General features: G+C 50.0%; 1 protein-coding gene across 1 annotated transcript; it reads left to right on the forward strand.

Annotated features, from left to right (window-relative positions):
- The first annotated feature begins 619 nt into the window (after window positions 1-619).
- On the forward strand, window positions 620-14,308 carry LOC147599981 (cytochrome P450 4B1-like). The gene is made up of 12 exons (XM_086753750.1): window positions 620-940; window positions 5,104-5,248; window positions 5,899-5,943; window positions 6,485-6,612; window positions 9,165-9,289; window positions 9,403-9,554; window positions 10,150-10,256; window positions 10,764-10,954; window positions 11,524-11,657; window positions 12,289-12,353; window positions 12,844-12,926; window positions 13,579-14,308. The coding sequence occupies exons 1-12, from the start codon at window positions 761-763 to the stop codon at window positions 13,745-13,747; spliced, it is 1,524 nt and encodes a 507-aa protein (XP_086609876.1). The 5' UTR covers window positions 620-760; the 3' UTR covers window positions 13,748-14,308.
- Window positions 14,309-22,635: the final 8,327 nt, after the last annotated feature.

Here is a 22,635-nt window from a genome sequence, read left to right on the forward strand (position 1 = left end):
CGAAACCAGCCCGGTGCAGGATTTGCAGGATTCACCACGCTGACTGCGGAGGAGATGTTGTTTCTGCCGTTTTTAAGATGTGGCTGGAAAGGATAGCTGGCTGGGGGCGCCGGCGGCGGGGAGGGGGAGCTGTCAGCCGGGATGCCGGGACGGGAATGGACGGAGATGAGGGTGAGAGGCAGGAATATGTGATGAAGACCTCGGGGAGGAAGCACCAGGTAAGCCTATTTTCTCCTTCCTTCAGGCTTGTGTGCACTAAAAGCCTGAAGAACCGCATATAAAAGAGCGAGATCCCCAAACGCCGGCTCCCCACACCCACTGGGATGGCTGATGGCCTCACTCAGCCAGGCGCTTTTTTTTTTTTTTTTTTTTTCTCTCCATTCAACCGCGCTCGATCTTTGCCGTTTCCCAGGGCGCAGCGCAGCGGGGCTGGGGCCGGGGACGCGCACACAGCCCGAGCCGCGGTGGGTGGGCACGGGCGGGCTCCCGTGGCCCCGGGTCCAGCCCGGTCCGGCCTCCCGCCCCCCCCTCCGCAACACTGAGGGAACCCGCAGCCGCCGGCGAGGCGGGGGCCGGTGTCGGCGGCGGGGAAGGTGGGTGGGCGGGCGGGCGGCAGTGTGAGCCCGGTTTGCGGGCAAGCTGGGCGTTTCCCGAGGTCCCGTGGGATGCTGCCCTCCCTGTCGTGACTCGGCAGCCGCGCAAACCCTGAACCGGCCTCTCCCGAGCCAGCCTGCCGTGGCTGGAGGCCTTCGCCGGGGGGATGAAGCTCTCCTGGCTTGGCGTGGATGTCTCCCGGGCGCTGCACTTGGTTGCCGTCTTCTGCCTCACCTGCCTGCTGCTGAAGGCTGCCCAGCTCTACCGCCGGCGGCGGGAGCTGCTCCGGGCTCTGGCCGACTTCCCCGGCCACCCGACCCACTGGCTCTTCGGCCACGTCCACGAGGTAGGGACAGAGCCGGGGGGACGGAGGGGGCGTGGGGGGCACCTGCCCCGTGCTGGCGGCAGTGGTGCTGCTGAGACCTGTACCCATGATCCAGGAGAATTGCTTCTCCCAGTCCCCAGGGTAGGGTGGGCATCCTTTCGCCCAGCCATGCTGCTTTCCCTCTTGCCGCGCCCAGAGAACCGCACACGCAGGCTGCTGCAACACGCACGATGGGCAGAGCTGGGAGCTGGCTCACAAGTCGAGACAGTGAGAGCGTAACGTGGGGTGGTCCTGGGGTGTAACCCAGCACTGGTGCTGGAGGCGGCAGAACCGCTCTGTCCCGGGGCTCCGCTGTCACTGCTCTGCTCCTGGGAAAGTCCAAGTGTGGCTGCTGCAGCTGTCCCTGCATCCCGAGGCACCTTCTCTGCCTTGCCACCTCGCATCGGCTTCACGGCCAGGTGAGCCAGGCAGGGCATTGATCGTTTTGAGTCATATTTCAGCCACAAAACACATCTCAGGTATGGCATCTGGCACAGGGGCCATGGATCTTTTTAAGGTTGCACTAAATTAATGACTAGCTAAACCTGTGCACATAAGCAAGCCTTGTTCTGGGTGCTGGTGGTGTGCATGTCTGTTTCCTGACAGATGCGCTTGCCTGTACAGATCAGCATGGTTGCCTTGGCAAACCGATTTCCACAACTCATCAGCAGCTTTCTGAGCAGTAACTGAGCTGCCTGATGCAAAAAAAACTTTTCTGTGCAGGCTAAAGGCTGTTTAAAATGGCCCTGACCTCTCCTGGGCTCTGCTCATTCCCTGCCCTGGACAAATCTGTGCTACGTTAAATAATGGGCACTCTGAAAAAGGGCTGGGAAATCTGGAGGGGACCTCCAAGGGCTCACCTCTGTGCCATGGCTGCCCCAGTTTTGCTGCGCTGGACGGGACAGTCAGTCTTTTGGCAACGTAAGCAGGAAGATGGGCCAGTTCAGGGCTTTGTTGCACTGCCAGTCAGACTTTAAAACTGTGATTAAATAAAGTAAGTTTGCTTGTTTGTTAGTTGTAACTATTTGTCCTGGAATGGGATTTAAGCATTTGTGCTGATTGCTTGTTGCCATCGTGGCTAGGTTGTTGATGGCTCGACTTTTACCTCAGACTGTATTTTTGGAAGAATTCCTGCTTTGCAAATTTAATCAGACTCCAACAGTTAATTGAGCCAGCGAGGAAACTGCCAGTGCTCTGGGTGCGTGCTGAATACAAAGTTTTTACATGCACCTCAGAGGAGAACCTGAGAGCTGTATTCAGGAAGAGCACTGACATTTCCTGTTCTGCTGATTTAAAATGATTAATTGCCAGTTTTGATTCAGATCAATTATATTTGTCATGCTTTGGGTGGGTCTCTTGGGAATACATCACTCGGTTTTAAGGTGTTCTTAGGTATGAGGCTGCGCTTATCCAATTCACTCGGTAGAAATTACATTACCAGAGCAGGAGAGGTTGTGTAGAGCTGTTCAGTCTCACTGCAGCGGCACGACTTCGTTAAAACCCAGAGTGCCACCCCGAGCTGGCCAAACCGACTTCCCAATGCCTCGGCTGGTGGGAAGCAGAGGAGAGCAGGGAGCTGCCCCACAAGCGCAGGGGGGCTGTCGGTCCCTCGGCAGCCCTTTGCCTGCGTTTGCCCCGTGCAGGCAGCTGGTGGAGGGGAGCCAGCCTGGTCCTGACAGAGTACAGCACTGCTTTGTGCTCAGATTTCAGCTCCCCTGTTTTCTCTTTCATGTGCTATCGCTGCATAGTTGTTAAAAGCGCCTTTAAGTGCCTCTTCCCAGACGCTTTTAGTATGGGATTCATTTCAAAACTTGCATTTCCATGTGAAATCAGGTTTCACCTTTCCTCCTTACGCCTGACCGGGATATATACTTTTCTCTTCAAGCCCCAAAGGGAGGAAGAAGTAGAAGTGATGGTCTTTCAACCAGAGCCTGGTAGCTGGAGCCCTGGTTAAAGAGGAAGGAGCTTTCCATTCCCACTCTTACACAGTTTGCAGGACTTTGCACCCTCTGCCTCGGCACAGCAGGTGGATGTTACTCACCTTGCGGGTAACCTCCCCTCTCAAATAAACCCATCCCACCCTCTGCCCGTGCAGGGATGGTTCTTGATACCACAAACCAAAACTGGGTCTCCAAAGCCAAGCTTGGAGGCAAAGGCTTCTCGTGTTAGGACTTCTGCCAGTGAGACTTGCTCAGGATCTCCCCATTAATACCATGTATGCTTTCTGGGATTTTGTGACGGGAGGAAGCACAAGCAGCCGTACCAAAGGGACTTTCATGTGTTCAAGTACCACTCGGCTAAGGGCACCAAGCCAAGCCCTGCTTCTGCTGGCACTGCTGCAGGGGTGGGCGCTGGGGAGGGCTGCTCTTTGTTCTGTTCAAAGTAAAGGGAATTTGTACATAGTTTTCTGTCTGAGATATTTTTGTCTCTGCCTTGACTTTGGATCTTTCCACCTATCTTTCCACTTGTTCTTTGGCTATTTCCTGTTTAATGTACAACAACAGTGGCTATAAAAGCAATAAAACAGTGATCTCTTTCAAAGAGTAAACCCGCCAGTGCTGCTGATACAGGAGTCTTCCTTGCGGTGGCCATGGAAAAAGCACAGATAATGTACGTGCACTGATAGGCAGCACCACTGCCCCTAAGGACGTTCTCTGTGGTTAGGGTCAATTCATAAGGAAGAGTTATTTTATATCAGGCTTCAGAGTAACAAGCATCTGTACTTCTCATGCTCTGCAAACCCAGAAGGACAACACCTTTGGTTGGTGACAGCCAACATGGCTTCACCAAGAGCAGATCGTGGCTGACCAATTTGGTGGCCTTCTATGATGGGATGAGAGCGTTGGTGGACAAGGGACGAGCAATAGATATCACCTACCTGGACTTGTGCAAAACTTTTGACACTGTCCCGCACGACATCCTTCTCTCTAAACTAGAGAGGCATGGGTTTGATGGATGGACCACTCAGTGGATAAGGAGTTGGCTGGATGGCCACACTCAGAGAGTGGTGGTCAACAGCTCGATGTCCAAGTGGAGACCGGTCACAAGTGGCGTCCCTCAGGGGTCGGTGTTGGGCCTGGCCCTGTTCAACATCTTTGTCGGCGACATGGATAATGGGATAGAGTGCAGCCTCAGCAAGTTCGCTGATGACACCAAGCTGTGTGGTGCTGTCAACACGCTGGAAGGGAGGGATGCCATCCAGAGGGACCTTGACAGGCTGGAGAGGTGGGCCCGTGCCAACCTCATGAAGTTCAACCAGGCCGAGTGCAAGGTCCTGCACCTGGGTCATGGCGATCCCAGGCACAAATACAGGCTGGGCGGGGAATGGATTGAGAGCAGCCCTGAGGAGAAGGACTTGGGAGTGCTGGTGGACGAGAAGCTCAACATGAGCAGGCAATGCGCCCTTGCGGCCCAGAAGGCCAACCGCATCCTGGGCTGCATCAAGAGGAGTGTGGCCAGCAGGTCAAGGGAGGTGATTCTGCCCCTCTACTCTGCCCTGGTGAGACCCCACCTGGAGTACTGTGTCCAGTTCTGGAGCCCCCAGCATAAAAAGCACATGGACCAGTTGGAGAAGGTCCAGAGGAGGGCCATGAAGATGATCAGAGGGCTGGAGCACCTTTCCTCTGAGGCCAGGGTGATAGAGTTGGGGCTGTTCAGCCTGGAGAAGAGGAGGCTCCGGGGAGACCTTATAGCGGTCTTCCAGTACCAAATGGGGGCCTACAGGAAAGATGGGGAGAGGCTGTTCAGTAGGGCCTGTTGCGATAGGACGAGGGGTAATGGTTTTAAAATAGAGGGAGGTAGATTTAGATTGGATATTAGGAAAAAACTTTTTACAATGCGAGTTGTAGAACACTGGAACAGGTTGCCCAGAAAGGTGGTGGATGCCCCAGCCCTGGAAACGTTCAAGGCCAGGCTGGATGAAGCTCTGAGCAACCTGATCTGGTTGGGGATGTCCCTGCTCCTTGCAGGGGGGTTGGACTGGATGACCTTTGAAGGTCCCTTCCAACTCTAACCATTCTATGATTACCTGGGTTTGTGATACAGAAACACTTTTAACTTTTCTAAACAGTGTTTTGGGAGATTATTTACTTTTTTTCTCTGAATCTAAGTTGTTTTTTTTTCTTTTTACTTCCCCGCAACTACAGTTTCTCAAGGAGGAAGAGGTGCTGGAAAAGTCGGAGATCTGGGCACAGAAGTACCAATACGCTCACCCTTTCTGGTTTGGGAGTTTCTCGGCATTCCTGGTTGTCACTGATCCTGGCTATGCCAAAGTTCTGTTGGCCAGAGGAGGTGAGGAGATGATGCCTTCGGCTGTGGAGGAACAACCACAGCCTGCAGATTTCCTGTGCCACCCTGAAAATTCACAGCAAGGCAGGGTTTTGCAGAGAGGTTGTCTTCAGAAATCCTCTAAAGGCACAGAGACACCCCTCCTTCATGCCAGGACCATGGTGCTTCGGGCACAGGGTCCCAGGGGTGAGCGAGGCCCCTCGAGATCTGGCAAATCAAGCTTCCTCAAGAGCTCTTTGAAAAGTTTTCTTGGTGGCTGACCTCAGCAAGGAAAAGACAGCTGGAAGCTTTTTTGGAAGCTCAGACCCCTGGCTCCTACTGTGGAACCACATCTCTATTGCATCCAGAGAGAAAGGTGCTGAACTGTGCTGACTGGCAGGGTTAATCATTTATCTTACAGCACAGACTTTGGACTACCAATATTCTTGTCTATTCCAGTCTGGGCATCTGCTTTTATATATGGTTCTTGCAGCTGGCCCAAATGGGGATGTTTTATTGTGAAATACTGATGAATTGTGCAGGGATGCCACCAATTCTGCTTCAGCCCAACCAAAAGTGAGAGCCCAGAGAGAGCCTTCAGCTGCAAACCAGTGGGCTGAGGCTACTGAAACATTTACCATTTTCTTTTCTCTTTCTGGATGATTTTTTTACAGATCCCAAGGATAACATCAGCTATAAACACCTTGTCCCGTGGATTGGTATGTATTCCCAGGGCTTTGCCTTCCAGCAATGATTTTGAAGTTAGTCAAGAACATGCTATACATAAACAGTATTGTGCTTGTCCCTTGATGCAGTTATAGCTAAAAGCTGCCTAAAATCATTACGTTTATTGAAAAAAAGGTACTAAATAATGCTGGGTTTTGTGATTTGAGGAGAGAAAGTTCACACGTAGTCATACGTACAAATGAGAACCACTTCCACATCCACAGATGGCAAAGGGCGGTGATGGGAGAAGCTCAGATTCAGTGGAGGACGGGTGAAAAATGCATCTGCTGATCTGAACTTCCCAGCTCCAGCAGTGTTGGTGTTTGTTTTGGGAGGCAGCGCTGTGTCATTTCCATGAGCAGGACTCTGCTCGGCCATGGGAACCCTGGAGCTGGTGGCACCATTTGGAAATACCCTCTTGTGGCAGCTCAGACAGATTTAATCATGCTCCTTGCAGGTGAAGGCTGTGTCCTCAGGCAGGTGAAAGCAGCCTGCTTGTGCCTAGCAAAACATGCCTTGCCTATGTTTCCCCAGGGAACGGGTTGCTGATCTTACACGGCCCAAAATGGCACCAACATCGAAAACTCCTGACTCCGGGGTTTCATTACGACGTCTTGAAACCATACGTGGCCCTGATGGCAGAGTCTGCTAACGTGATGCTGGTAGGACTGATATCTGATGCTTCTGTCTCTGCCCTGGTTTCTGTTCCCTGATGCTGATGCTTAGTGAGTAAATGCTGGGGCAGAGTTTTCTTGGCCGTGCCCTTACTCACAACCTGGTAGCTGGAAGGACAGGCTGTGTCCTGGCAGTCAGGCTTTCCCAGTCACCACAAATCCCTGCCTGTGCGTTGGAAGGAATAAGCAAGTTGAGCCTCCCTGCAGGGACTGTGTCTCTGGTAGTGCTTTGGGCTCTGCGGCTAAGATTTGTGGATTAATGTTACTGCCGTCCCCAAAGTGTGCATCTTCTCAATCCCACTGCAACTTCTTATAAAGTGTTTTTGTCAATGAAGAATTGAAGTCAATAAAGGTTCATAAAATACCCTGAAAACAGAAAGGCTGGAGCAGAGCCATACTGTGACCTAAGGTGAAAGGGTATCATTTGCTGTCACCATACCCATGACTGGATTGCAGTCCCTGCCTTGCCTAACACACAGGAAACTGCACTGTTCTTCCATCCATCGCTGCTGGGCACGATGGAAACCAGTGTGAATTGCAGGTGAGGGCCACCGGGCTTTTTGCACATGGACCAGCAGGAATCTGGGTGCCTTCTCCTTTGCCTCCCTCCATCCACCCTCCCTAGCAGCTCCACATGGATGCTGGCCGTCCTCCCTGCCACCACCCCAGGGAGCAGCCAGGAGTCAGGGGCTGAAGAGCTGGGAAAGCTTTTGCGATGCACAGGAGTGCCTGGCAGCTGAGAATTCCTTGCAGACAATGCAAAGCGCCTGTTGTGGGAGCCCGTACCACCAGGTGGCAATCGCTGTACGTGCTGAGGAAATAACTCTGCCCATGTAAGCCCTGTACCCCAGCCTGGTGTCATGCTGGGGGAGCTCAAATCATAGAATCATAGAATGATTTGGGTTGGAAAGGACTTTAAAGTTCATGTAGTTCCTGGTCTAGTGGAAGGGACATGTGCCACTAGACCAGGACACTCAAAGCCCCATTCAGCTTGGCCTTGAACACTTGCAGGGATAGGGCATGCACAACTTCTCTGGGCAACCTGTGCCAGTGCCTCACTGTGCTCACAGTAATTTCTTCCGTATGTCCAATCTAAATCTACCATCTTTTAATTTAAAGCCATCACCCCTTGTCCTATCACTACATGCTCTTGTTAAAAGTCCATCTCCATCTTTCCTGTAGGCCCCTATTTGGTACTGGAAGGCCGCTATAAGGTCTCTCCAGAGCCTTCTCTTCTCCAGGCTGAACAGCCCCAGCTCTCTCAGCCTGTCCTCATAGGAGAGGTGCTTCAGCCCTCTTATCATCTTCGTGGCCTCCTCTGGACTCTCTCCAACTGGTCCATGTCCTTCTGATGTTGGGAGCTCCAGAGCTGGATGCAGTACTGCGGGTGGGGTCTCACGAGAGCAGAGTAGAGGAGCAGAATACCCTGCCTCAACCTGCTGGTCACACTGCTTCTGATGCAGCTCACAATGCAGTTGGCTTTCTGGGCTGCAGGCACACGTTGCCAGCTCACATTGAGCTTCTCATCCACCAGCACTCCCGAGTCCTTCTCCTCAGAGCTGCTCTCAATCCATTCTCCACTCAGCCTGTATCTGTGCTTGGGATTGCCCTGACCCATGTACAGGACCTTGCACTTGGCCTTGTTCAAATTCATGAGGTTGGTACGGGCCCATATCTCCAGCCTGTCAAGCTCCCTCTGGATGGCATCCCTTCCCTGCAGCGTGTCAACCGCACCACACAGCTTGGTGTTGTCAGTGAACTTGCTGAGGCTGCCCTCTACCCCACTGTCCACGTCACCAGCAAAGATGCTGAACAGGACCGGTCCCAATACCACACCTTGAGGAATGGCACTGGTCACTGATCTCCACTTGGAGAATGGTGACTTTACTCCTCCCTCTTCTTTCTTTCTCAGCTTTTGAGGTCACTGGTTTCTTACAGCCACAAAGGGACACAGGATTCAACATCCCTTCATGTCTGCCAGGCAAGACAGACACCACTTAGAGTTTCTCTAGGGGTCCCCTGTGGGAAGAGTGGAGCAAGAGCTTCTGTATGAGAAGCTGGAAAACATAGTGGGAGAGAGAGCATGAGATGGAACCTTGCATCTTAGACACCAAAGGCACCAAAGTCATATGTGCTTGTAAGAGAGAGATAGAAAACAGACTCGATGAAGCCCAGTGCCAACAACTGCTGCTCTTTTGTGGGCAACACACTGCAGCCTAAGAAAAACTTTGGTAACATGCCCCCTCACCCAGCAATGCACCCATCCTTAGCTTCTCTGGGGTGCCTTTGCCCCAGGGTAGGGTGTACCAGAGCTCACCCCTGCCAGGGTTCTAGAGCGGCAGCTGCCGGAGGCAAATCTTGTATTAACTATCCCGCTCTTGGCTTCCATCCTCTGGGATTTTGACCGCGACTAAGAGATCCTCTTCTTTTTCTATTTCTCTGGAAACTCCATTTCTCTGAGCACTCTTTAAGCAGAGGGTGACTGCAGATCTTGCAGAACTGTCCCTTGCCTTCTCACTTCTGTTTCTTTTGTGCCTCAGGATAAGTGGGAACAGCTGATCACAGATGGGAAACCAGTGGAGCTCTTTGAGCATGTCAGCTTGATGACTCTTGATAGCATCATGAAATGTGCCTTCAGTTGTCACAGCAACTGCCAGACCAGCAGGTCAGTGCTGCCCCAGACCCTGGCTGAAAGTTTGCAGCTCCAAGGGGAAGCGGGCAAATTGCTTATTGTGATCATCCCAAATTGACAAACTTCCACCATTCCATTTTTCCCAGGAAAAACAGCTACATCCAGGCTGTCTACGACCTATGCCACATGGTGCACCAGCGCCTCCGCATCTTCCCCTACCACAATGACATCATTTACTGGCTCAGCCCCCACGGGTATCGGTTCAGGAAGGCCTGCCAGATCGCTCACGACCACACAGGTATTCCTTGCCTTCATCCCCTTCCAGTGCTCTCAGGCAGGGTGAGTGATGGCTGAGCAGAGGAATGGGAACCGGAGGCTTTATCTCCTTGTCCATCCAGTGATCCTGCCCTGAGGCTTGGATCCTGGATCCAAGCAGAGCATCAGCTTGCAGCAGTGGTTTGTGCTGGGCATGAAGCAAGGGGCCTCACAGCTCCTGAGTTATTAAACTCCACTAACGGAGGAATTCTCCTCTAAGAATGCTCCTGCTAAATGATCAGAGAGTGGTGAGACAAGGGATGGGTGCTGCAGGCAACAGCACCGCAAAGCGTGATTTTTCCTTGTCAGTCCTGGCCTGACTTTAATGCAGGAGAGGTGGCTAAAATAGGCTGAGTCACCTGTGGGGGACAAAGAAGTTTGCAGAGAAGGTTGGCAATGGGCACAGCATTTGTTGCCGTGCTGTGAAAATCCATACTGCCTGGCATGGGAAGCGCAGGTGTCAAATGCATTGTGGACCGAGCGGTGGTCACCCCCTTGGGTGAGCTTTGCATTGGCAGGGCAGCTTTGCAGCTAAGGATGTCCTGTTTCTGCTGAACGTTTAAGTCTTTCTTCCCCAGACAAGGTGATCCACGAGCGAAAGGAATCCCTTAAAGATGAACGGGAATTTGAAAAGATCCAGAAGAAGAGACATTTGGACTTTCTGGACATTCTGCTGTGTGCCAAAGTGAGTGGAGAGGAGTGGGTGTGTTGCAGGGCAGCAGGGTACAAAAGCCAGTCTGTCTTCCCAGGTGCCACAAACCACCAGAGACCCTCTGCACAAGCCGCTAAAATAAATTAGGCCAGTCTGACCCAGTTGAGTTTGGGCCAATTTTCCATCACTAAAATGCTGGTAGCATCTGTTGGAGAGTACAACACGCAGAGGGATTTCATAGTCCTGGTGGTTTAATATGCGGAGGATAAAGGGATTCGTAAGTGAAGGAAAAGGGACTCTGAATCCTCTCTGTACAGAGATTGATTTTGTTCATACGTATTCCAGGGGCATCACCACCCCTCCTTGCAATAGCTGAAAGCATATAATGGTCCCTACTGAGATATTATTTTTTTAATATATGCATAAACTGGGCCACTATAATATATATCTCATCTATATTACCTGTATTATCTATATTATCTATACTATACATATTATTTATAAATATATGGGCCACTGAAAGTGTCTCTGGACTGTTAGGATGAGAACGGAGCTGGACTGTCCGATGAGGACCTGCGTGCTGAGGTGGACACGTTCATGTTTGAGGGCCATGACACCACAGCCAGCGGGATCTCCTGGCTGTTTTACTGCATGGCATCACACCCGGAGCACCAGAGGCGATGCCGGGAAGAGATCCGGGAGATCATGGGGGACCGGGAGACGTTACAGTGGTAAGGCTGCACATTTCCTCAGCCTGTAACTTTTTTTTTTCACATCACTGGTATTTCTAAGTGAGCAATGTCTTCAAGGCTTGAAAGCTGGGGTGCTGAAGGACGGATTGGTAAGGTTGCTGCGTGTACAAGGACTTCATAGGATGGAGCTGATACTGCATCATTCACCTAAATCTGCCTCCTTGCCCTTCAGGGCTGGTATTGTCAAGGCAGACACAAGAGAAAAAAACATCCCAGACCAGGAGGGACCTGCTGGATGCTGTGCCAAAACCTGGGCCACTGACGTTGCCCTTCGCTCTCTCCTGTTTTCTCACCACAGGCCGTTGTACTCACGGCTTTTCACCTTTCACTGTCACTTTGCAGTTGAGCTGGTTCAAAGGTTCTTAAGGTTGTTCAGAGGGGCCTCGGGGTCCCCAGCTTGCAGCAGCCCGTGGTTGGATGTTGTGGGTTCCTCCATATGCCCCACATGTTGCAAGAGGGTCTGTCTAGAGCAGGGGCCCAGAGCAAGGGGCCTCCTGGCGCAGGGCAGCGGGGGGAGCGTGCGTCTCAGCCATCCTCTGCCCTGGCAGGGAGGACCTGGGCAAGATGACTTACAGCACCATGTGCATCAGGGAGAGCCTTCGCCTTTACCCACCGGTGCCCGGCGTGTCCCGGCAGCTCAGCAAACCCATCACCTTCCCTGATGGACGCACCTTGCCAGAAGGTCTGTAGATCCCATCCCTGCTTCACTAAATTGTGCTCTTGGACATCTCGCTGCCTGCCGCAAAGCCAAGGTGACAGCCCTGCCTCTGTGGCCTGCTCCTTGCCAGCACAGATGTTCAGAGAGGACCATGCAGATGTTGGTGTCCTGTTGACTAGAATAGGGCCTGGGCTGGATGGTGGCATCCCTGTGACATCCTTTCTGCCACAACCATGACATGGCAGCCATACCTGTGCCAAAGGCCCCTTTTTGTCCTGGCCCAGCACAAGCTCCTGGTTCACCTGCTTTGGCAAAGTGCAGGTGCAGGGGGACTGGGAGTGGTTCCATCCCAGCTGGTGGCATGGGAAAGCCCTGTGCTGCTCCTTTCCTTCTCTGATTTGGCACACAAGCGGGCAGTGTTGGTGGATGGCATGCCTACAGTGCCAGTGCCTTCCTCATTTCTACTCTTTTCTGCTTACAACTAAACAAATGGAAAATGTTTTGATTTCCCTGAAGCCAGTGATAAAACCCTGATAGGTCTCCAGTTGGGAGCTAGGACCATGATGATTTAGGCAGACCTTTGTGTGAGTGGGCTGAAACCTCCCCATTAGTTTCTTTGTCACTGAGCCCTTCTCTCCTCCTTGATTCCTTTCAGGCAGCATCACTGCGATAAGCATTTTTCTCATTCACAGAAACCCAGCAGTATGGAAAGACCCTTTGGTGAGTTTCCTTTTGCCTATCCAATAATTTTTCCCCTATATGCTGTGCCCCGCACTTGCTCCTGAACATCTTTGCCCACAGGAGTCACGCTGAGAAGTGACCGCCTTGCATTTGCCTCAGCCAGCTGCGGCACAGGGCGGTCAGACAGCAGCGTTACTGTGGCTACTGCCCAAGCAGAAAGACTGTAAAGTGCTTCAAAGAGCTGCTTGTATTAACAGGCAAAAAGATGATTTTTTGCTTAGCCTACAGGTGGAGAATTTAACCCCCGCTTTCTGGTTTTCGTCACAACTGTTCTGTCTTGGCAACACCCTTGCCAGGCTCAGTAGAAAGCAAGGGAGTTTGGTGTACGAGTTTCAGTCCATCTTGAATTGAATCCTCTCTCTAATGGGATTGTTCCGAAATCACGGGGTGATACATTTCTGAAGATACACGTCAGTACTGTGTTCCTTAAATAATGGCTTTTTTCTTGCTGCATCTTCTTCCTTCCCAGGTGTTTGACCCTTTGCGGTTTTCCCCGGAGAACGTCTCTGGCAGACACTCTCACGCCTTCCTGCCTTTTTCTGCTGGAATGAGGTAAAGTGTATTGAACGCAGAAGGAGTAGTGGGGAGAGAAAATGTGCACCCCTGGAAACTGCTCAGCCCCAGACGCGTGAGCTGCTGGTACAGTTGCTAGTGAGGAATCACTCCAAACTTGCTTTCAGAGACCCCCACCTGAAGTCCTGGCCCAGCAGAGTTAAACAGTTCATAAGCCTATAATCAGTGTGTGCCGCAAAGCGCTTCTGAGACCAGAGGCAAAATGGGAAGGAAACATTGCTGGGCCCCTCTTGGGGATGGGGAATGCGATGCCAAAGCTGCTGAGTATCCTGCTGGCATTACATGAGGAACCTGCAGCATCCTGGGCTCACCTGCTCCCCTTCATGCAGAGACCTCATCCCACCCCCCCATCCTTTGATTCTCCCTTCTCCCCTGCTCCCAATCCTTCCCTATGCCCTTGCTCACCCTGCCAAGGCAAAACATTGCAGACCCTCCTGCTGCTGGCCGCTCTCCTTTGGCTTCCCCTTCTCCCCTCCCTCTCCGTACTCAGCCCATGCCCCTGCTTTGCTACCCAAAACACTGCCTGGGGCCTCCAGACCTGCAGAGGGGACGAGTTGTGTGCTGATGTGAGAGGGCTGGCTGTGGGGGTTTGCTGTGCCCAGGGTAGTTGAGCTGCTCTCTTTTACCCCAGGAACTGCATCGGGCAGCAGTTCGCCATGAATGAGATGAAGGTGGTGCTGGCCCTGACCCTGCTCCGCTTCGAGCTCTTGCCTGATCCGACCAAACCTCCCTTAAAAATACCTCAGATCATCCTTCGCTCCAAGAACGGGATTCACCTGTTTCTAAAGAAAATTCATTGATGCTGGAAAACATCCTGCCTTCACTGGGGGGACCACGCAGATGACGGGACAATTTATCTCTGGGACAAAAAGCGTAGAGCAGGATTTGAGGATGAGTATTCCTGATTTCTTGTGCTGCTTCCACCAGCTGAAAGCTCTTTTTGGCCTGGGCGCAGGTAGCCTGGATGGCATTGCACAAGACCCATCTCCATCTGCTCCTCCAGCAGCCGGGCACGGCCATGCCCCTTCACTGACTCTCCCCTTGCCCTGCCGTAAGGCCTGGCCTGCTGGGAACATGTGCAGGCCCCATCAGCTTCCTCCTTACCAAATCCTGCCTTCGCACTTGTGTCCTGGCCAAATCCATGACCATTCCCAGCCCTGCTCCGTTGTCAGCGCCTTCCTCAGTGCCTAGAGGTCAGCCCTCCTCTCCTCCAGCAGGGACAGCCCAGGGACTCTCTTCTCACACTCAGTGTGTCTCTGTTCTGTTGAAAGCACTGATTCCAGTTTGGGCTCTCAAATTCTGCCTAAACTGCAAAATATTCTGTAATTTTTGTGTTAATAAACCAATAATTATTCCCATAACAGCAGCTGCATTGGTTTTTATCACTGATGCTTGCCTGCTTCATCACAAATGCACTGTAAAACCCCTTTAGAAATGGGAGATGGAGAGGAAACCCATGAGCAGCAAGAGACAGCCCTGGGGGTGTCTGGCCGGGCCCCTGCCCATGGGTCTCCAGCCGCAGCCAACGCAGCATCTCCTTCCATGGGCAACTCCTTAACAGCGGTCCAATGTGCAATCTGCATTTAAAGCTACTCACCTCACCTCGGTTGCTAAACCAGCGCTGTTCCAGCTACAGCAGCTGAGGAGCTGTGTATCTGGGGTTGACGCAAATGTTCCCCTGCAAACCCACAGTCGTTCTTCTACGCTGAACAGACCCAGCGTGGTGGAGCTCAGGACAGCAAAGCCATGCAGAGACCTGACACAGCAGCAGCAGGAGTGCTGTGCATGAAGCACAAATGGAAATGGCTGTGTATGAAAGCACGAGAAGGAATAACAGAAAGCAAAGATTGCAAAAATGGCTCGTTATCAATGACCAAGGATGCAAGTGACAGCAGTAAAACTGGTGAACACTGAGGAAAGCGTTGTTTATATCAAGGCAGGTGGTTCTGTGCCAACAAGGCCACAGTGCACATCACTCATCAGCATCAGACCTGTGCTCTGATGGTAGGAGGATGGAGCAAGATTGCATCACCTTGTACCTAAAGAAGGGCCTACTGGCCCCAGATACCTGGATTCAGCACCCACTTTTGATGAGCAGGACTGTGCAGAGCGCAAGCCAGCCAGGTGAGAGGACAGCCTTTTGCTGGCATCATTGCCTTGCAAAAGCAGCCAGGAGAGCATCTGTCAGACCAGGCAGTTTGTGCATTCTCAGCGCCAGGGCCCGTTGGCAGTGCTGGAAGCATCCCCCAGCCTTGTCCCTCCTGCAGGCACCTTCCCAAGTCCATCGTGCTTACTGAGAGCACTATGTCTGCCTGGAAAGGGTTTGCAGGGAGACCACTATTTTTTTTCAGCAAAAGACTTGAAAATCTGTGATACTGAATTGATATTTTTAAAAAATAATAATTTTTTTAAAAAAATAATTAATAATTTACTTTTTTTTTTTAAAAAAAAAAAGCTTACTGCAACCTTTCATGGAAGAGCATGAATGGAGCTTGGGGAAGTGTGGAGCTCAGGGGCCAGCCTGAGCCCTTTGGGTTACTCCACTTCCCTTAATTGGTGTAAGTAGGTAAGTGAGAATTTCAGAATGTGGCAGATTATTTTATATGGCATACTATCTGGCAAAAAAAAAACATATGAAAAAACCAAGCATCAAACCAGACTTCAGTCTAATCCAATTTTTATTTTCTGGTCTCAAAAGCAGGAGAGATTCATAATGCCATTTCTGTTTTCAAACCTCAAGTTCCTCTGAACACCAGTACCTTTCAGAGGTAAAGTCTCCCACAAAGAAAATTATTTTCTGAAGAAAAAATCAGAAACTTGTTGAACCCAACATTATAATCTGAATGATGACGCTATACCCTTCCTTTGTCAAGAATTCCATATATTTTCAAAATACTTTTAAGTTAACTTACAAAGGCAATCCTTGCCTACTGGCAGCTCAATCAGCACACAGTCTTAGCCGTTGCTCTTATTTAACTACATAGGGATCAGGACTCTAGTAAGTAAAATGAAAATAAGATTTCTCAGTAAATGTGCTTTTCCATGTGTTTTTCTGTCTCTGCCTTCAGCAGTGTTGGCTTTTCACTATGCCAGGAAAACTGAATCCCAGTTCAACTTATTTTCACTTCCGAATTAATGCAATTTATTTTGGCGTAAGCCAGCTCCTCTCAAAGAAGCAGGAGTGTTGGCACAACAATACGGTACCCGCTTTGCAGGGGATGCTCACTGCGCCTGCAGCGGCTGCGCCGGCGCAGCACGGGTGAACATCTGCACGCTCCAGCTGCCTGTCTCCTCCTCGGACGCGAGGTGCAGCTCTTGAGTTGAAATCAGAGTTATCCTCACAATGGGGAAAGATAGAGTTTGCTTCTTAAAATGTGAAATGGTACGAAACCATGAGATGCCGCAAGTACTTTGGAGGATGGTATTAGGATACAAAATTATCTTGATACATTGAAAAAATGCTGAAGTGAATGGGATTTGAGTCTGTGAGCACAGGCACAAAGCACAAGAGCAGGCACAACCATTGCACAGAACCAAGAGGGGAACTGACTGATAGGCAGCAATCTCTCCAAAAGGTATCCTCTAGATATAGAGGCTGACAGAGGTCATGCGAATTGATAATATCCTGCTGTTGTACTCAAAGCAGATAGCATAATTGGAGACATAAATACAAGTATTTTTCAACATTTTTCACCTGCATTTCCTTTCACTAGATGAAATGAGACACTGTCCTTTCAACCCTGCTTGGAGATTTGTGTGTTATGACAACTGCATTTACTCCAAAATGGACCTTGCCTACGTATTCTGAAGTGTGGAATAAGACAATCATTAATCAAAATAGCAGAAGTCACTGAAAGCAAACAACATGCATCTCTATATTGGATTCAATATTCTTTTAAGACACAATTTGAAAAAAAAAAAACATTTAAAAAAGAGTGGGTGAACCTTAGTATGCAAATGTGAACGATGAAAGCAAGAACATCTGATGAGCAAGAGCACAAGGCTGAAGTCACGCTGTACCCACTGAAAGGGAGTAGGTAGGTAAAGGGGATCAAACTAGGGGAACTTGGCATAACCGTCCTCATGTAAGTTCATGGCAGCTGACAAACTGTTTGAGTAGATACAGATCACACTGCAACCTATGTCAGGGCTTAACAAACCTCAGGCAGTGTTTTATGCAGTAAAACTAAAATCTGCCTCTCCATATCTGAAGTGGAAAAGGAAAGGTAGCCTGCAACATTCCCATCTGCCTGTCTCTGGCATGCTTGTGGCTTCTTGGCATGCGAAGGGAGCAGAGCCCGGTTCCCCTGCAGTTGCATACCTAAACCCATCAGAGCTGTGCACAAATCTCTCCTTGGTGCTAACACCCTCTCAGGCCAGGAGCTAGAGTCACGCTCTTCTAAATGGCACCAGGCATGGCGGCTCGGCTCCCATTTCTCCCTAAGCCATGGAGGCCAGGCCAGCCAGCCTGCATCCACATCCTGCATCCCACATCCTGCATCCCACATCCTGCATCCGTGCATCATCCCACATTGCACATCCTGCATCCGTGCATCATCCCACATTGCACATCCTGCATCCCACATCTTCCATGGCTGCTCTGCCTTTGAACTGGATAGCTGGGCTGAGGCAGCAAAAGAACTTCTGGGGCAACTGCATCCCAGTGCCAGAGCAAGACAGATCTGTACAGAATGTAATTTCTGAGAGCTTCTTCCCCCAGTTACCTTTTCCCTCCTAGATGTCAGAGACATGGCAGTAATAAAAAGGCTGAGTCACATGGGATGTAAAACTGAGAGCAATAAAGACAGTCAAGGACTAGAAGCAAAGAGGTTACCTCATTCTTTAATCCTTCCCTGCTTTCTATGTAAAGGGTAATTGCAAAGATGATGAGCTGGCCTTGGACTGCCTAATTCAGACCTTCGGATAACTAATTAACAAAAATTCATGAGAGGGGCTATGCAGGGTGCAGCGGGATAAGTCTTTGTTTTGGTTTAAAAGATCTTGGATTTTTCTCATTGCTACAGCTTGGTTTTTCAATGACAGCAGAGCAAAGATGCTATCTACTTACGCAGTTATTCCTTTCCCCACAGAGATGGTCGTAACAGTTGTACAGCCACGTCCCGGTCACGCGAAGGGTACCAGTCCATCCCAGTCTGGTGGTGGCACTTTCTTGCATGCTGCCAAGAGCAAGAGGAGCAGCAGAACCAGGGGCAAGAGCAGCTTGCTTACGCTGCCAAGGGATGCTGGCCCCACGCTGCGCTCCAGGCAAACCCATTGTCAGATGGTACCAGCGATTTCCATCTAAACCCCACTGGGATTTTACACTGGAAGCAGCCTGTAAATTAAATTATTGCAACGTATTTGTAAGGCAACCAACTGTATTATATGCTTCCAGATATAAATTCATCCTTGAGATGTGTGTGGTCAAATGGGATCCAGGCAGCTCCCATTACTCTGCAACACTTGCTGAGTTCTTAGCATGATTTCCTCATATATCACGTGCTTGGAAGCTTGAAACTTTTTTTTTTTTTTTTTTTTTTTGTATTTTGGCATTCCAGCTACATTTCATCTATCATGCTAAGCACTGCAGGAACACAGAGGGACAGAAGGGCCTGGTCTCTTCTTCCTATCTGAACAAACACAGGCGCAAGCAGGGAAACCAGCTGCTGGAAGGTCACGCTCTGGGGCACGGTACTGATCTGCCACCTCATTTTCACCTGCTCAGTAAACAAGTTCTGTCAAGAATGCCAGTAGTATGAGTTAAATGGGTGAGGAAGATCTTCTCCTTCTTCTGTGCAGATGTCTAAACTAAGTGGAGAAATTCCCAAGACCCTGAAAGCAGCTTCCACAGCCTGATGTGTCCACGGTTGTGGTACAGGATGGGAATTCGTCAGTGTGATTTTTTTTTTTTTTTAATTTTTTTTTTTACGTTTGTGGCCTGAGCTGTCATGGCGTACACTGCCATCGTGTGGACATCCACAGCATCGAGCCAAAACTGCGGGGGCACTTTGCAAATATTTGACCACCTTCCAAGTGTCCTTTAAAACCCAGATGCAGTTTTGCCAGACTCAGATATCCGGAAGGTCAAGCCAAGACTCTGTTCACCCTGCCAGCCCCCCCAGACCACTCTGGCTATCAGGAGACCCTTGTAGATGCTTCTTCATGCTGAGGTCTTCTTTCCCAGGCTCCTTACTTCAGTCAGGATGCCTGGGAGAAGCAGGGCTGTAGATTCTCCTGGTGCTAAGCAGACTGTTCCTGGCCTCGCCTCAGTACAATGACGACCAGACCAGTGCTATTCTCTTTCACTTTTCTCCACTTGTGATAGTGGCCGCTTCACTTTCCCTTTTTAATTTCCACAGCTTCTTCCCTTCAAAGAACTCCTGAGTTATCTTCCCCAGGCTTTCAGATCAAATGTTTGTGGCCCCTCTTACCATGAAATCTCTGAAATACATGAGAAGTGCATTCCTCTCCCCTCTCCCAGTGAAACAGTAAATGAAGAAGCTGGAGGCTGGATTAGGCACTCAGTTTTGCTATCACCCAATTTCAGATTCTTCTTCCAAATCCCCATAAATGTGCATTTAGCCACATGTCTCCTATGTCCCTTCCCTATCAGCTCAATGCCTGACATCTCACTTGACCTTCCCCTTGGCTCCATGCTCAACAGTTGTTAAATAACTATCAAGGAGCCAAATGGGTAAAAATCCACCCTGCTCAGTAACCTGTGGTCAAACCCATTGTCCAGGGACTTTGTCACCACAGACAACTTCTGTGTTGTTACAAAAGTTTCATCTGATGCCATGCCAGCGACTCTAACAGCCTGGCCCCTCCACCTGTGGGTCTTGGGGGATTTCTGAGTTATTTTGTAAGTGGTTGCTGAAAGGTGCCAGCCGAGTCAGATCAGATGGTAATTGGGTAGGTGCCACAGGACACCCCAAAACCGCTCCATTGGTGCTGACCAAAGGCTCAACTCCCAGCTCTCCTGTGTTCCTTAAGTGGACCTTCTAAGGCATCCAACTATGTGAGATTGCTGGATTTATGAGCATGCTGCAGGTCTTCACACAACAGACCCACAGTAGTTATCCCACCTTCCAATGTTCTCAGCTCCATGGAGCTCCCCTTCTTCTCCCTCCCATCCATAGTCACATGCAAGGCCAGATGAGAGGCTGGTTGTTCATGGACTGTTTCCTAAAGGGAGGTCTCTGAAAGAGCCTAAAGGCCATTTTAGAGCTGGTTGAGAGGAAAAAATACCTGGGGGAGGTGCGGTTTTGGGGCAGAGCCCGTGATGCATTGCAGATGAGGCATGGGGCCTCTTGTAGCATACACCACTTGAACCTAACTTCAAAGTTAATCCCAAGCACCACGGCAAACCTGTCCAAATCCCCTCTGTGACCTCATCTGATAACAAAAGAAAGTTCATGGTAACATCACTGTCCTCACACCTGTCATCTGCCCAATCTATGTAGGTCAGCCTTACATTTTCAAGGCAGTCTGCAAAGCTATAGATCTGGCTCAGGCAGCCCCAATGTGGCTCCATGTGCTGTGTGTTCATCTTTGTCCACCTCTTCAGCTAGGCAAGAGGCCTCAGCAGGAGCCTCCTGAACAAGTGTAGCCCACGTGCTTCCCAGCCATTTGGCCAACCAACCAACCGGCCAGTCTGCACTGCCTCCTCTCCTGATGGGAAGCCTATTAATCATGGTGCTGCAGGACAGGTGGAGGATCATAGGAAGAGCTAGAGGTACTAGATGTGTCTCCTTAACCTTCCATGGCCATAAGGTCCCTGGAGTCAGTTGCTCCTGCTCAGGAGCATGAAGTTGTCATGGCAGATTGGGTCCCTCTTGCTCTGGGTACAGCCAAAGCCTTACTTAAGAAATGTCTAACCTGGCAGACCACAGCCTTCTGTCACCTACAAAACAAACTTTAACTTTCCTGTGAACTTTCACACAGATATGAGATATACTTAATGAGATACGCGTAGTCTCAAGAAGATGGCCAAGTGTGTAAAAAGTTAATGCTGTTCAGTGCCTGCCAGGGATGTTCTCCAAGGCAACACAAGGAGAGTCAGTGTGCTCTTTAAACTTTAAAATTGTTGACAGATGTGGCTGTAATGACTTACGAGGCTCTGGCCCAAAGGACTCAGCATATCAGCAATTAATAGGGAGAAAGCAGGATGATGGATGTCAGCCATAGAATATAACTCCTCCTTCCTCTTCTTCCCAGTCTGAAGAACCAGAGACATCATCTTAATGTAAGTTACAGGGGTCCAGTTCAGGGGAGAGTCACACTGAGGAGCTGAAGTAATGTGCTAGGACAGGGCTCAAGCAGCCAAAGCACACAAGTCTGGGGAGATAGAAGAGATTTTTAGCCGTTGCCATTGGCTCTTTCCAATGCATCTTCCTGCCATACTAACAAAAGCCCAGTGCCATTCAGACAGCTGTAGTGTTGACTGGGTCATCTTATCCCAGCTGAGGAACTTATGCAATCATTTCTAGGGAAATGCCAAAGAAACTTACTGTTATAGAAAATGTTGACACACTAGCAAAAGGGTATTTGCAGCCCAGGAATGGACTAAGAGTAGATCATAGAGTAGATGTCTTTCAAGACAACAGTGTGTTTTTGGAGCAGTCTTCTACTAGCAAAATGCAGAAGCAATGGACAGACCCCCTCTCCCGCCCAAACTTTAGCAGGCATCCGGACACGTGGTAGGATCTGGTTGTTAGCTGGCTGACATGCCCAGTGCCTTTTGCGCTCTGGGTACTGTGATGGTACGTGTCTTCATGTCAGCGTTCTTGTCCCATCTTATGTGGAAATGTCCAGGCTGCCAACCTCAGGATGCAAACCCAAAAGTGTGTGAGGACCTCCAGAAACATCATCACTGCTGGAGCTGGAGGCCACTGTTGGCAACTGCCACTTCCAACACATCATACCCGAGCATTTGCAAAATGTCTGCACAGATGTAAAGCAAAACTGCCCCAAATGCCCTCAGATCGGGGGCTTTATACTGTGAGCTCCCAAGAGGGGTTGAAAGCTTGGAGTTTTGTGTGAAAATTTCAGGTGAAAAAGAAGTTGGTTTAACAATGCTTCTTCCTGAGGAGTGCCGTGCACCACACCTAAGTATTTCTGCAGTCTGTTGATTTTTCTCTGAAAGAGCAGAGGATTAGTCCAACTTTCTCCGCTGGGCACCTTCCCTTGCTACACCCAAACTGGCACATGCTGTCACCTTCAGCCTATTTGCAATGAGCAACATATCACAATGGGTGAGCAACATATCAACAATCCCTTGCATGTCTTCATAGCAGCCAGACACCTCACGTCTCCCTGAGACTGGAATACAAATTGTACCGTCTGTACCTAGGGCTTCATTGCTGCAATTATTAATTAACAAGAAGGCCACAAGCCAGCTGAGGGAAAATTTACTCACTTCATAATAACAGTTAAACAATAATTTTTTCAGTAAAATGACTCTACTAACAGAAAACATGTTTTTCAACTTGCCATGGTGTAATTCAGACTAAAAGCTAAAGGAAAGTGTCCAAATATCAGAAGACCCTCATCTCAGAGACATATTAAGTTGAAGAGAAGCACCTACAAAACTCAGCAGCCCCTACATAACAGCCCATCAGACTGCCAGGTTCAGCAGCTGGTGACCCATTTGATCCTCATAATATTCCAACACCCAAATAGGAAATCA

The sequence above is a fragment of the Chlamydotis macqueenii genome, chromosome 8, assembly GCF_036417535.1.
Source record: "Chlamydotis macqueenii isolate bChlMac1 chromosome 8, bChlMac1.mat, whole genome shotgun sequence".
Lineage (NCBI taxonomy): Eukaryota > Metazoa > Chordata > Aves > Otidiformes > Otididae > Chlamydotis > Chlamydotis macqueenii.

Coding starts and splice junctions, on each gene's coding strand:
- LOC147599981 (XM_086753750.1), top strand. CDS start 761: ATGAAGCTCTCCTGGCTTGGCGTGGATGTCTCCCGGGCGCTGCACTTG. Junction 6,613..9,164: donor AGTCTGCTAACGTGATGCTG/GTAGGACTGATA, acceptor TTTGTGCCTCAG/GATAAGTGGGAACAGCTGAT. Junction 11,658..12,288: donor TGGACGCACCTTGCCAGAAG/GTCTGTAGATCC, acceptor GATTCCTTTCAG/GCAGCATCACTGCGATAAGC.